Below are 16,323 nucleotides of genomic sequence, written 5' to 3'. Positions count from 1 at the left end.
CAATAAATCAATCTCATTACCTTTTTGCCATTATATACCCTAGCAATAAATGTAGTATTTTAGTGTGTTAAAGCATTTGTGATAGACTTACAATGGTGATTAATGGAATTTAATGATTTCAGAGTTGCTATGTAAATTATTTCGTTTGTCCTCTAGCTGCCTTCCTTCAAAGGACTGGTGTTTCTTTGTAGATTCTTCTTGAAATTTAAGAGAAGATACATTTTCTTCTGTGGCATGCTTAAAGATTAAAAAGGAACATTTTAAAGAAGTGAATTAAATAATGTAGGATAAATGTAACACTTGGTTATACTATCACATATATATGTTTTTAACATGCTTTTAGGTAAAATATGTGATTAAGTATACATTAAAATGCTAATTATTAACTTAATGTTGAGTGGAATTTATGTAGACAAACAGTTAATTTTAAGTTCATTTCATGTAATTAGAAGTATAAATTTACTGTATATATTTATGGTTATCTAAGGAATGTGAATTTGAATTAGAGTGATATACAGATATGCAGAGTAATATACAGAAACTTATAAAACTGTCCTCCCCTTAAACTAATATTTATATAACTATCTTTAATTAGATATAAAGTCAAAGTATGATGAAGAAAGGAGTCTTCGAGATGCTGCTGAACAAAAAGTGACACATCTGACAGAAGAATTAAATAAAGAGGCAACTGTAATTCAAGATCTGAAGACGGAACTGGTAATTTAGGAATTATTTATTGAGATGTACTCTTATACCTTTCTAAATTAAAAATAAAATACATACCCTGAAGGAAAATGTTTAAAAATATAATTTGAGTGAAATCAGGAAATAAGCAATTCCCTATATTCTACCACCTGCATATATATTCCATATATGATTTTTAAAATAAAAATGGAATGTTATGATACATAACATTTTTGTTGTTTCTATCTAAATATCATCTGTCATTTTAGTAGTTTTCATATCTGCATCTCTGATCCTGGTCTTCTCTTGCATGTTAGTTTTATAAATCCATCTGCTTTTAGGGTACTTTGTATTGAATTTCTAGCTTTAATTTCAAATTCAACAAGTATAAAATCAAAGTAATCATGTTTCCTCATTACTGTATTTCTGTTATTGGAACCATACATCTCTGTTACTCTCCCAAGACTTAATAATCTTGCATCTGTCCTTGACTTTCTTTCCTTTGTTTAGCTTTCAATAAATATATAAATTAACTACATCCAACCTGCAGCAAACTCTATGCTTTCATTTGCTCCTTCGTTTTTATTACCAGTTTCCTAGGATAGAAAAAGAAGGAATGTAGCATTTTCAAGTCACTGTTATGACCAATAGTTGTAGTTTGTGAAGGAAAGGAAAACAAATAAAGTAGTAAGGATAATTGTGAATTTACTAGACAGCACCTTGAATATTAATACTATTAAATATGAGGTAGGATGGGAAGAGGAAGTAGCTTATTGTGGGAGAAGATATCAGTGTTCAGTGTTTGAAGTCTAAAAATTGATATTGATGATAGTTTCCCTTTTGATTCCTTTGTAGTGAAATGATTCTAAAAATGCGTGTTATTTTAGTTTTTCACTTTAATTTTTAATTAAAATGTGTTGTTTCACAGCTTCAGAGACCTGGTATAGAAGATGTTGCTGTGCTAAAGAAAGAACTGGTCCAAGTTCAAACACTAATGGATAACATGACCTTGGAACGTGAGCGAGAATCTGAAAAACTCAAAGATGAATGCAAAAAATTACAGTCACAATATGCTAGCTCAGAGGTAATGAAGTTCATTGTACTTAAATGTGATTCATATTAGCTTGTGTAGTGTATACTGTTGAGTGAAGCCAGGATTTGAGATTTTTCTGAGTGGCCTATCAAAATATTTGTCTTTCTTTCATTTTTGATCTGAATAATATTTGTTTATAGTCAATGTGGTCTCACAGTCAGTATGTTTTGCTTTATAAAGCTAGACACTCAGAGAGGAATATTTGCATATAGATTATTATTCTGTTTAATAATATATATTGCTGACATGATATTTAAGGTTAAATTTACTCAAGGTTAGTTGATAAATGGTAATTGAGTTTAAAGGAAGAATGATAGCATTTTCTACAATTATATTACCAATTTTGTTTAGAAAATATATTTGAGAAAGGCTTATTTTGTAATAAGCTTATTTCTTTTTTTTTTTTGAGACGAAGTCTTGCTCTGTCACCCAGGCTGGAGTGCAGTGGCGTGATCTCAGCTCACTGCAACCTCCACCTCCCTGGTTCAAGCGATTCTTCTGCCTCAGCCTTCCAACTAGCTGTGATTACAGGTGCCTGCCACCACGCCTGGCTAATTTTTGTATTTTTAGTAGAGATGGGGCTTCACCATGTTGGCCAGGCTGATCTTGAACTCCTGACCTCAGACGGTCTGCCTGTCTCGGCTTCCCAAAGTGTTGGGATTACAGGCGTGAGCCACCGCACCCAGCCATAAGCTTATTTCTAACTGATGGACTTTGAATTATGAATTTGAAAGACGTCTTAAAAGGAGCTAGTCTAACATTCAATCCAGGACTTCCCTTTATGGCAACCCTGATAAGTGATCCACAATCCTTTCTAGGTGGTGTAGGGTGTGTATATTTTTTCCTAAGTCTATTTTATTGAGCTGACATTTGTTTCCCTGTAATTTACATGCGTTGGTTCTGGTTCTGTTCTTAGGAATTACACAGAATAAATTGTTCCTCTTTCCACATGAGGTATTTGAAGACTGCTCCTATTTATTCTGAGTATTTTCTCTTCCAAGATAAACATTTTCAGTTCTTCTGCTATTTCTTACATGACATGACTTTGGCCTGTAAATCCCTTGTATAATTATGTCAGCATTCAACAAACTCTAAGATATATAATACATAAATTTGCTTAAAAATCCTAGCCTTTGTCCTTTTTACTTTATTATGGGAGACACTTTGTTATGACTACTATGATTTGTAGTCTTTAAGCTCCCTTATGTAAAGTAGACCTCTGATTTTCATATTTTCAGTTTAAAAAGTTGTTACCGTAACATTTTAATTTGAATCTCTTTCTTAGAGTTTTGTAACTGGTGATCTAAAAGCCACTCTATTCACAAATAGTAACATGTCATCAAGCTTTGGGGTATAAGTATTATAGATAACCCATGTCTAATTCATTTTTAAAAATCTTTCTTCTTTATCTTATGGGAAGGGGTGGTGAAAGTTTGTGGATATAACACACATAGGCATGTAAGGCCTTATGATGCCTAACACTTCACTCTCTAACTTATGATATTTGGATGCAGTTTTTCCAAAATTGACACTTTGTAGCCCAATTAACACTTAATTCCAAAAATTTTCAAACTATTTCAGGTGGTTCATGAACTTACTGAAGCCAGTTAAAAGCTCTTGTCCTACTGGTATTATTAATCAGTAAAAGGCAATGATTATAAGTACAAATGTAGAATCAAAGAGAGGCTGAATCAAAGAAGTCTCATGAGGAAAAGTGCTATTCAGATGTTAATGTTAAAATACCTAAACCAGGGTGAACCCAGTCATTTATTTCTTTGTATCAGTAAGAAATATTTTTGATTAGATATGTCTGCCTATTGGTATTTCTCAAATTAAAAAAAAATACACTCTCTTTTGATTAAAAAATAGCTTAAATGCTATTTGAAATTTTAAAATAAATGTATTATGGTGACTAAAATAGAACCAAATTAATGGCAGTTTTAGGAATATGTATTTTAAAGTTGAGTCCTGTCTGACTTATTCCAGCTGCAAGTTTTGGAGTTATGCATATACTTTGAAACAAATAGAACATTAACAAGGAAAATAAATTTACATGTTTACTTGCATTTAAAAAAATATAGGCTGAGCATGGTGGCTCACCTCTATAATCCCAGGACTTTGGCAGGCTGAGGCAGGCAGATTGCTTCAGTCCAGGAGCTTAACCAGCCTGGGCAACATGGTGAAACGCTGTCTCTATAAAAAGTTAGCCAGACGTGGTGGCATGTACCTGTACTCCCAGCTAGGGGGGAAGCTGAGGTGAGAGGATTGCTTGAGCCCAGAAGGTTGAGGCTGCAGTGAGCCATGATCACACCACTGCACTCTAGCCTGGGCGATAGAGGCAGACCCTGTTTCAAAAAAAAAGGTGAGAATATAATATAACTTGCTAATGGGAAGACATTTCTAAGTAATATTTTATTTAAGAGTTACTCTAATTTAAGAATTACTCATTTCTAAGTAATATTTAAGAGTTACTCTAATATAAATTCTTATTTAAGAATTTATAGTGTTTTATGAATTTATATTTCTATTGTAGATTAAAATACCTTTATATCTAAGGAGAATAAGTCATTTAAGATGAAAAAGCTATGATTAGAGTTTTTTTGTTTTTCTTTATTTAACAAATTATTTTTGGCAGAGATGGGGTCTTGCTATGTTGCTTAGGCTGGTCTTGACCTCCTGGCTTTAAGCAGATCCTCCTGCCTTAGTCTCCCAAAGTGTTGGTATTAAAGATGTAAGTCACCACACCCGTTCTATGACTAGAGTTATGAAAGAGAGGGAGGTGAAAGAATTTAGTGTCTCCCTCCATCGTCTCCTCCTGCAAACAGGGCTTTGTAGGAAACAGTGATTTTTTTTTTTTTTCTAGAAAAGGTATTTCTAGGAAAGAATGAAAATGGCTTAGAAATCAGTTCTTTGTGTCTTCATTTAAATTTTCATAAAAATTTACCTTTTCAAGAATTTGGAAATAAATTTAGAAAGGAACTTATTTGTGCTGAGTAACTGAATAGGTGATTTAATATTTCATTATATTTTTAATAAAATAATAATACTTATTACCTATTTAATATGTAGTGATGAATGAGACATTGTTTATGTTAAAATATTTTGAATAACTTTAGGAAATGGTAGCTTAAGAGTCAGAATAATATTATTATTAGAAACAAACTCTTACTCTTTTGAGCACCAGTAGGTTTTGGATACTATGTTAGGCACTTAAAACGTGGTCTCATTTGTTTCTTATAACCCTGTATGTTAACTATTAAGCATGTTTTACATATGAGGAATCTGAGAGGCAATGAGGTTAAGTAAATTGTTCAAGGTCACACCTAATATAAAAGCTAGGGTTGGAACTCAGGTTTTATCCAAAGCCTGTGTTATTCCCTTTTTATTATGTTGTCTCCTAATTTAGGTGGTCTGATGATTGCCTTTTAAGTAAATTTGTGCTATTAATCTTGTCCTAATACTTATTGTTAATTACTTTTCTTATTTTGCCATATTGTATGTTGTAATATTTGTATTGGGTAATAGCTTAAAATACTTTTGAGTTGTGTCATACCATTTCCATATGAAAAAAATTACTAATTACTTTATCTCATTTATTTGTTTGTAACTGCATTTGTTTTTTTGCTTTTCCTTATTCTGAATATATGACATGTTTTATTAATTTATTAAAATTCAATTCTAGTTATTTTCAATTAAGTATGTTAGTGAATTATAGGACTTAATACAACAATTTTTATTATAGATGTTGCTGTTTTTATCAAACCTAAATATTGGCATCAGAAACAAAACACATACAAAGGAATTAAAGAAGCTAAAAATTTATTTTTAAGGGCCGGGTGCAGTGGCTCACACCTGTGATCCCAGCACATTGGGAGGCCCAGGTGGTGGATCACCTGAGGTCAGGAGTACAAGACTAGCGTGACCAACATGGTGAAACCCTGTCTCTACTAAAAATACAAAAAATCAGCCGGGTGTGTGGTGGCACATGCCTGTAATCCCAGCTACTTGGGAGGCTGAGGCAGGAGAATCCCTTGAACCCAGGAGGTGGAGGTTGCAGTGAGCCAACATCATGTCACTGTACTTCGAGCCTGGGCAACAGAGTCAGACTCTGTCTCAAAAAAAGAAAAAAATTACTTTAAAATGTCAAGTAAACATTTATTTTAAACCAAATTAATGGCAATTTTAGGAATATGTATTTTAACATTTAGCTCATATAAATGTTTATTTGACTAGTATACCTAGTTGGGGCTGAAGATACATAATCTGGTGTACATTATTAACTATGTATATCTTTGTGTTTATTGTTTTCATTGAACCCATACCTTATGAATTCATTGACTTCTTTTTGCCTGGGTATTTTTGAAGGCATATAGAAAATATCTCATTCTAAAGCATTTGAAAATTCTTTATAAATAATTGGCTGTTTTATGGATTGGAAATTGAGGATTTAAAGGTTAAAAAGTATATTTATAAAAATCTACATTATTGAAAATATCTAAGCTGTAATCAACTTATATTTGGTGTAGTATTTAATGGAAATGATTTTTAAAGAATTTTACTTTTTTCCAAATAAACTGATTTGAATCCCAGTTTTAAGTGCTAAAATGTTTATGTAGATATGGAATAAGTATGAGTATACCCATGCATAGCTATGAAAGTATTTAAATATCTTTTAAAGTATGCTTATTTAAGAGACTAGACGTGTAGGCATGTTTGGTCATTTTAATTATGTGCTCAGTGTGTACTTTTGTCAGTCTTGTCTGCCACCTTTCATCCACCATTTTGTTATTATTTTTTCTGCTTTCTAATGGAGATGCTTAAACTTGAGGTAATGTGATTTGGGGAGGCGTTTTAATATTAATAATACCCTTAATGTGTCACCTTCAATTGTTATATGACAATTTTATGTTTTAAGGCAATCTTAGAACTTCGAAGACATGCTCATTTTTGTTTTGCTAATCATGCATCGCTTCAACCATTTTAAAATGATTATTTACTTATAGTTGTAGCATATTAAAACAATAATTTTAATTCTAATGCATCAGCAGGATGTTTGCTTGAAATATCATTCCTTATTTTGTAATGTAAAGTTTTTTAGTAAAAATTCAGTATTGAATTCAGTAACATTTCAGAAAATCAAGGAAGTGCAAACTGTTTTATAGGCTCTAATATATTGTTTCCTTGGAAATAAATATCTATTATCTCTTTGGAGGTATAATTACTCATTCCTTTAGTGAGTTTTTTTGGGTCTACCAAGTGTCAGGGACTACTTTAGGTGTGGGGATTAAAATACTGAATAAGACAGAATGTTTGCTCCCATAAGGCTTAATCCTTTGTGGAAATCAAACAACAGACTGTACAAGTGCACTGAATCATGATGGAAAGCTAGGTAATAATAAGGGCTGCGAGGAAGAAAAATAAAGCTCGTATGGGCGGTAGTGGAAGTGGGAATACTGTAGAACAGTTTTAGAGTGGTCGGGGAAGATCTCATGGAGGATATGTGTGAGAAGAATGAAATAAGCAAGAGTCAGAGTTAAGCAGTGAGAGCTAAGATTCTCAGGAGGAGGTTAAAGTCCAAGGCACATACAAGCTTGGCCTATTAGAGAAGAAAGTCAGTATGAGTAGAGATCTTTGAACTTCACCCATAGTGATATCTGAAGAATGTATTTACTTTTTTTCTTTTGTAATTATTGTCTGTCTTTAATCTTTATTTTTTCCCCAAATATAAACGTAATATGTGATTATTATAAAAGATTAATGATTCATAATGTGCAATAGAAAAGAGGAAGCCTTTCCAGAATTCACTCTCCTCACTCCTCTTCTTCATAACTAAGGTTGGTCTCTGGATGTATAAGTCTTCTCAAATCTTTTCTTATTGTCCCCTTGAGTAAATTTTAAAGTTTCAAGTGCTGGAATTTATCTATATAAAAATTTTAGTTTTCACAATATCCAAATTTGTTGTACAAAGTGTAAATGATACACTTAATGTCCAGTTTTTTAGTTGTTAACCTTATACAGTAAGAACATATCTAAAAGCTATAAAATAGGATACAAAAAAGCTATAAAATAGGATATTTTTGGAGTATGTTTGCTTTACATTTTCCTTATTTAATAAGGAAAATTCTATTCTTATTCTTACTAGAAATTCTTATTTCTACATGTTGGAATTTATCAGCAAGATAGACCTTACACTTGGCTTACTAAATTTTATGAACTTCAATATGAAATCATGATATTTTAATGAGATATACACATAATTTACATTTTAATATATACTGTTATTATTTCTGTGCATTATGTGCCAGGAACCTGTGCAAATTTTTTGGATAAGATATTTACAAGTAGGGATTTAAATGTGATATTTTATTTTGTAATAAATTGGCATTTTTGCTATATGATTAAAACATAGTTAAAATAGTCAAATTGTTACCCTACTAACAAAAAAATTTTGAGATTCAAAATTATTAGAAATAGTAACTTGAAATAAACTCACAATAACTAAATCCATTTTGAGATTACATGTTCAGTTTAAGACAGATGGTTTTAGGGTAGGCCTTTGAGTGTAGTTGAAAATACATGAATATTTCAACATTTCTTCTTTGAATTGTATAAGATTATATATATATTAACATATCGGCTGTTACATATGATACTGAAGCACTGTGTATAAGGTGTAACAATATGGTAATGTTACAGATTGCCTTTCATTACATCAGAATTTGTACATTTAAGTGAATGTTTTCCCAAAAAGGTCAGGCCATGCACATATCTCAGACATACTCCATTCCTAAAAGCATTTTTGAAAGTTATTTTAATTGACTTTTAGCCCATTTGGAACACACTAAAAAAACTAATTTTGTTAATTTATGGTTATTAAAATAAGCTCAAGAATTTGATCATTCAGTCCAATCACTTACCTTCTGATTTTTAAAATAAGCCCAAGTTATTAAAATAAAATGGTTATTAAATAAAATAATTATTAAAATAAAATAAGCCCAAGTGTTTGATCTTTCAGTTCAGTCACTTACCTTGCTTATAAACTTGGTAGTTTCCAAAACTTAAAATCAAAGCCACCATAAAATGGATGAGGATACACCACCACTGAGAATCCCTTAAAAAAATAAGTTCCACACACTCTGGAAGGGTTTCCAAAAGAAGAGCAGCCAGTGATCTCTTAAATAATAGCATCGTTGCCATGATAAGTTAGTAGCCTTCTGAGATTTCTCCCTTGAAGATGAAAGCACTCATTTGTAATATATGATATGAATAAGTATTTATAAGTATTAAGAAAAAATTTAAAACTTGTATCTTACATTATAAAGTTTATTCAGTAATAAAGAGACACTGGAAATGATTGTAACTTTATAAATAAAGTGGAAAGTAAAGCCAATAAGCAATATTAGAAATATTAATATAATAGAAAGTTATTTTGTCAGTGTCATTTGCAGCAGACCATACTTAAAAAAAAAAAAATACTGTCTTCCTCTCTAATGGTTCAGCTTTTATGTATTAGAAATTTATATTTCCAAGACCTTTGCTTACCTCTCTTTCTCTTATATTATTTTTAAATGATCAAACTGTTGCTTTAGTAATAAAAAGTGATTTTCACATTTTTAAAAATATTAAAATGGGCTGGGCTCAGTGGCTCATGGCTGTAATCCCAGGAGGCTGTAGTGGGAGAGTCGCTTGAGCCCCGGAGTTGGGGACCAGCCTAGGCAACATAGTGAGACCCTGTCTCAACAGAAAATAAAAAAATTAGCTGAGCGTGATGGCACACACCTGTAGCCCTAGCTACTTGAGAGGCTGATGTGGGAGGATTGCTTGAAGCAGGGAGGCTCAGAGCTACAGTGAGCTGTGATCGTACCACTTCACTCAAGCCTGGGTGACAGAGCAAGACCCTGTCAAAAAAAAAAACAACAAAAAAAACAAAAAAAACGAATTAAAATGCACTAAAGCAAGTTCATGCCTAACGGTTATACCTGACCATATAGTGATCTAGCTTAAGGAAGCTGTGTATAACTTCAGCTTGGTAACTTCTTTGGACAAAGACATTTTCATTACAATTTAGAAAGATGATTCACCAATATCAAGCTCTGTGTTGCATGTTTGCATATACATGTCTTAAAGTAAAAGGATAATTTTATGCTATAGAAGTTGGGAGGAAATGTAGATATAACTGGCATATTATCTTTAAATTCTGGAAGATTGAAGTATAGAGTTTAAGAACCAGTACATTTAGGTTTGCAGTTTGATACTTCAGAAACTTAAAGTAGGATGCCAAATTTTCATTTTATGTGTTACTAAATCAATGAAGTTGTGCATCTTGGATAAATTGTAAAAATTTGTCATAAGCCGTAAAAAGCATAATGTGGCAGTATAGGTGGCAGGATAAAGAACAAAATTGAAAATTCCAACAACAAAAAATTTGTTTTCTTAAAACCTTTATATACTTTCATTTTTTTATCTTTTAAAAAATTTAGTTTGCTTTAATTTTTTTTTTGTTTTGTTAGGCCACAATAAGCCAGCTAAGGAGTGAACTTGCCAAAGGTCCCCAGGAAGTTGCTGTATATGTACAGGAACTACAAAAACTGAAAAGTTCAGTTAATGAATTAACACAAAAAAATCAGGTGAGAATTTTAAAGCTATATATAATAGCAAATTGATTTTATGTATTTTAAATATTAATCTTACATAATTTAAAAAATGTATTGGCATAGTACAGTGTGACTTATTTTTTTTTTTAGTGTTTAATATGTTCACATTATTGTGCAAACCAATCTCCAGAAGTTTTTTCATTTTGCAAAGTTGAAATTCTGTAACTGTTAACTCTACATTCCTCCTTCTCTCTAGCTCCTGGAAGCTTCCATTCTACTTTCTATCTCTAAAATTTGACTACCCTAGGTGCCTCATATAAATAGAACCATACAGTATTTGTCTTTTAAAAATGTTGTTTTTTTAATTTTTTCAACCTTGGGTTACTACATCCAACAGTATTTGTCTTTTTGTGACTGACTTATAGTGTCCTCAAGGTTCATTCATGTTATAGCTTCTGTCGGAATTTGTTTTTAAGGCTGAATAACATTTTATTGTATGTATATATGTTATTCATTCATCTGTTGATAGACATTTAGATTGCTTCAATCTTTTGGCTGTAATGCTACTTTCAACATGGCTGTACAAATATCTCTTTGTCACGTTGCTTTCAATTCTTTACCTGTAAGTGGCGTTGGTAGATCATATGATAATCCTATTTTTAATTATTTGAGGAACTGCCATACTAATTTTCATGGTGGCTGTAACCCTTTTATATTCCCACCAACTGTACCAGGGCTCCAGTTTCTCTACATCCTCACCAACACTTATTTTCTTTTTCTTTTTTGAGATTAGCCATCTTAATGGGTATAGGGTGGTGGTATCTCATTGTGGCTTTGATTTGCATGCCCCTAATGACTATGTTATTGAACATCTTTTAATATGCTTGCTGGCCATATGCAACAAAACTGGATTTCATTGTTGTTATTGAGTTGTAGGAGTTCTTTATATATTCTAGATATTAACCCCTTATCAGATATGTGATTTGCAAATATTTTATCCCATTCTGTAGAAATGTTAAATTTTGATATAGTCTAATTTATCTACTTTCATTTTTGCTAAGGTCTATTTGGTGTCATATCCAAAAAAATCATTGCTAAACCTAGTGTCATGAAGCTTTTCTTTTGTTTTCTTCTAAGAGTTTTCTAATTTTTAGGTCTTATGTTTAGGTTTTTGATCTATTTTGATTTAATTTTTGTATATAGTATAAGGTAAGGGTCTAATTTTATTCTTTTGTTCATGGATATCCATTTTTCCGAGCAACATTTGTTGAAAAGACTGTCCTTTCCCCATTGAATAATCTTGGCACCCTTGTCAGAAATTATTTGACCATTGTCTTAGTCTGTTTGGGCTCCTATAATAAGATACTATAAACTGGGTAGATTATAAACAATAGAAATTTATTTTTTACTATTTTGGAGGCTGAGATGTTCAAAATCAAGGCACTAGCAGATTTGGTGTCTGGTGAAACATTGCTTTCTGGTTCATAGATGGTGCCTTCTCACTGTGTACCACATGGTGAAAAGAACAAGAGACCTCACTGGGGCCTCTTTTGTAATTCCATTCATGAGAACTCAACCCTGAGGACCTAATTACCTCTGAAATGCCCCACCTCCTAACACCATCTCCTTGAGGGTTAGAGTTTCACTATATGAATTTTGGGGGGACACAGACATTCTGACCATAGCAACAATATTTGCAAAGGTTTATTTCTGGCTCTCTATTCTATTCCATTGGACTCTATGTCCATTTTTATGCTAGTACCACACTGTTTTGATTACTGTAGCTTTGTAATAAGTTTTAAAATCAGGAAGATTAGCCTTCAACTTTGTTTTGTATTTTTAAATGTTAATATTTTCTGCATTGTTTCTTTATAAATGAGCAACATTGGCCAGGCGCGGTGGCTCACGCCTGTAATCCCAGCACTTTGGGAGGCCAAGGCAGGCAAATCACCTGAGGTCAGGAGTTTGAGACCAGCCTGGCCAACATGGTAAAACCCCATTTCTATTAAAAATACAAAAATTAGCTGGGTGTGGTGGCACATGCCTGTAATCCCAGGTACTTGGGAGGCTGAGGCAGGAGAATCACTTGAACATGGGAGGCAGAAATTGCAGTGAGCTGAGATCATGCCACTGCACTCCAGCCTGGGCCACAGAGTGAGATTCCATCTCAAAAAAAAAAAAAGAGCAACATATAGTATTTTGTTTGGGGATAGGGGAGGTACTAATATTAATACTTTTTCCCTTTGTCTTTACTTTTTTGGTGGTGGGGCAGTAGAGAGTTATTAAACTCTTTTATTTAAAGATGTGAGTGTGTTGGTTCAGTTGTAATAACTTGAACATTTTTGGTGAAATATAATAAGGAAAAAGTCAAGAAAGAAAAAAATAGGGTATAAGGGAATAAAGAGAAATATAATTAGCTATAAATATTAAACCTCCTGCCAACAGCCATGTGTATGAGCTTGAAAGTAGATGCTCCAATCCTAGTCAAGTTTTCAGAAACTGTAGCTCTGGCCAGCAGCTTACTATAACCTCATGAGAGACCCTGAGGTGAAATCACCCAGTTAAGCCACTTCTAGATTCCTGACCCTCAAAAACTATATGATATAATAGATATTGTTTTAGGCTGCTGCCATGAAGTTTCAGGGTAATTTGCTGCCCTTGGCAAGCACTTCTTTTTACATTCTCAAAATGATTAAGGACTCCAAAGAGCCATTTTTGGGGTGAGGTTATATCTATGGACACTTGCCATATCAAAATTCAAAAGGAATTTAAAAATATTAATTTATTTAAAAAACATTAACTCATTAAATATTAACATAAATAACATTTCTTATGAAAAATGACCATTTTCTAAAACAAAATAATTCAGCAAGAATAGTTGTGATGTTTCACATTTTTGGAAACCTCTTTAATGTCTAGCTTAATACAGGACAGATAGATTCTCATATCCGCTTTTACATTAAATCTATTGTAGTATATGGTTGAAGTATATGAAGAAAATTTAGTCTCACACAGATATGTAGTTGGAAAAGGAAGGAATATTTTAATACCTTTTTCAGATAATGTGGCTCTCTTTATTTGATACTGTGCTCAAATTTGATAATAGTGTCTTAAAAGTTAGTTACAATGTAGAATCTGAAACCCAGTCAGTGGACTTTTTGTACCCTGTAACATTAAAATTTGGTCTATCTTGCCTTTTGAGTGGATCTTTTCCTGTGCGTGATTTTGTAAGATCATGCATTAGTCATGTGGAAAATATTGGTTCACTGAGTTACTCAGATCTTCCAAATTTTGGTACATTTTATTGTACAATGTAAAAACAGTCACATTTGTCAATATCACCATCAACCTCAGAATAGGCTTTAAATATGAGGAAGCTGTCAAGCTCATGGTGGTGGATACATGTTTTCCAAAATTCTAAGCTGTATTTGAAAGCTTGAGTTTTATCACTGGCAACAAATACTATCAATTCTATTCTTTTTTTTTTTAATAATGTAAATTAAAATTCTTTTTATTGCTATATTCCCAACAGATAATGATCAACTTTTATTTTTTATTTTTTATTTTTTAGTATTATACTTTAGGTTTTAGGGTACATGTGCACAATGTGCAGGTTTGTTACATATGTATCCATGTGCCATGTTGTTTTGCTGCACCCATTAACTCATCATTTAGCATTAGGTATATCTCCTAATGCTGTCCCTCCCCCCTCCCCTCTCCCCCCACCCCATAACAGTCCCCGGAGTGTGATGTTCCCCTTCCTGTGTCCATGAGTTCTCATTGTTCAATTCCCAGCTATGAGTGAGAACATGCGGTGTTTGGTTTTTTGTCCTTGCGATAGTTTACTGAGAATGATGTTTTCCAGTTTCATCCATGTCCCTACAAAGGACATGAACTCATCATTTTTTATGGCTGCATAGTATTCCATGGTGTATATGTGCCACATTTTCTTAATCCAGTCTATCGTTGTTGGACATTTGGGTTGGTTCCAATTCTATTCTTTAAAGTGACAGATTCCCTTCCTGCTCAAGTCCGAATATTAATAGTTTGTCGGTCTTTCTAGTAAAAGTGGTGTTTCATAAAAAAAAAAAAAGTGTGGCTAGTTCAGTATAACTCAATCACATGAGTACTTTTCTTCATGACAACTGTATTATACTTTGGTGTGAAGCAGAAATGGTCCATGTATACTTTCTATTTTTTATTTTTCTTGCTACTACAAATATTCAAATATTATAGTTATGAACATTCATATATAAATCTTATGCATTTGTACAAGAATTTCTCTATGTTAGATACTCGAAGTGAAATTCCTGTCCTGTAGGGCAGACACATGCTCAGATTTACTAGATGACCTCCAGCTATTTTCCAAAGTAATTATACCAGTTTACCATTGCCCCTTTCCCCATCAATTCTTGGTGTTGATTGATGTTTAAAATATAATCTTCTTTCATAGCTGTGCTTTTCCCTAGTAAACCTCTAGATCCTTGCTCCCGTTTTATATCCTGTCAAACTACACGTAGAAAACTTCTACATAATTTAGTTTTGCCTTTGTCCCTCTGTTTGATTTTTAATTTCTTTAAACTCAGAGCTTACCTTCTATCTCTTGGAAGCTGACCAGGATATGTAGAGTAGCAATTTGCAAGCAGTGAGTGTTTATGATCAGTGTTATTTATTATGTATTTCTCAAACATTAAGCTACTAATAGAGGACATGATTTGATATTGGTAGCTGAAATGTACAGTCAAATACTCTAGCACACATTTTGTGTGTGTTGTGTGTGTGTATGTATATTCACACATGCACATTATTGAAAGAAGTCCTGTGGCTATTTTATGAATAATACGTAGAATCAAGATTATTTTAGTGTGTTAGAATTGGAACATTTCTTATTAGGGAATAATAAGACCTTCTACTAATCTTAATAATGCTTTACATAAATTTAACACTTTGCAGTTTTGTTTTGTTTTTCCCAAAGGGTTTCTCTGTTTGGGATTTGGTCACCAGTCAGTGCAAGCCCAGAGTTGCATCTGCCTTTTCTTATTATCCTCACTATCTGCCTCTCTCACCCCTCCTTACCCCATGTCTTTGGTAAACCATAATTATTGACAGTGGTGATTTTCAAGTGCTTTGAATTTGGAATCTCTCTACTTGGTTGTTTGAAGGCTATTACATGAAATGTCCTGGGCAGCTTTTGTGGGTCACAGGTAGTATCAACGTGGATAGGTAACATTGTAATATATAATGGATGGAAAAGATAATTGCTTTTGTGTTAATGTCAAGGTTTTCAGGTTTAAACCAGTGTTTTATGATTACTAGCCTTGAAAACTTAAAAACACAATGGAAAAACTGAAGGAACTTTCTTCCTAGTTTTTAATAAAAATAACTTCTGACATTTAAACAGCTCAATTAACTGTTTCCTTATAAATTCTAAACAATTATATTGCTGATCTATGGTCACTACAATATAATATAGGTCATTGGAAGAGACAGAGATATTTTTTGGGTCTCACCGTTCATCCATTTTCTGTCCTCCATTGCTCTCCTTTTTCACCAGTCCCAGTTCTAAGATGCTCACATGCCAAAATGGGAGCCAGATTTGGTCAGTAGTTATTGTGTCGCTTGTATTATCACTGCATTGCAAAGTGGTACATTAATAAGAACAGTATAGTACAGTAGTCACAGACATTCTTAAATCTCAGCTTTGCCACTTACTGGCTGTGACACTAAGTCTCTGAAAGTCTGTTTAGTCTCCTGCTAAGAAATATTATTATACTCACTTACCTCTTAGGATTAATAGGAACATTACATAAATTAATAGAAGGTAAAGTGCTTATTGAGTTTTAGTAAGCACTTTAGTGAATGAGTTGTTGTTGGTTTTTTTTTTTTCTTTTTAAATGAGACAGAGTCTCAGTCTTTTGCACAGGCTGGAGTGCAGTGGTGCGATCTCAGCTC

General features: G+C 32.8%; 1 protein-coding gene across 2 annotated transcripts in view; it reads left to right on the top strand.

The window, feature by feature from the left end:
- Positions 1-16,323, top strand: part of EEA1 (early endosome antigen 1) — a 153,920-nt gene that overhangs the window by 76,866 nt on the left and 60,731 nt on the right. The window contains exons 8-10 of one of the 2 annotated variants that reach the window (XM_032170894.2): positions 596-717; positions 1,613-1,768; positions 10,288-10,404. In XM_032170894.2, the coding sequence (XP_032026785.1) occupies positions 596-717; positions 1,613-1,768; positions 10,288-10,404 (395 nt within the window). Of the gene's footprint in view, positions 1-595; positions 718-1,612; positions 1,769-6,442; positions 6,606-10,287; positions 10,405-16,323 lie in introns of those variants that run through there. The other variant, XM_058424977.1, reaches the window with a different exon arrangement.

The sequence above is a fragment of the Hylobates moloch genome, unplaced genomic scaffold (assembly GCF_009828535.3).
Source record: "Hylobates moloch isolate HMO894 unplaced genomic scaffold, HMol_V3 SCAFFOLD_12, whole genome shotgun sequence".
Classification (NCBI taxonomy): Eukaryota; Metazoa; Chordata; class Mammalia; order Primates; family Hylobatidae; genus Hylobates; species Hylobates moloch.
The sequence above is the reverse complement of the archived record's forward strand: the minus strand, read 5'-3'. Positions and strand labels throughout refer to the sequence as shown.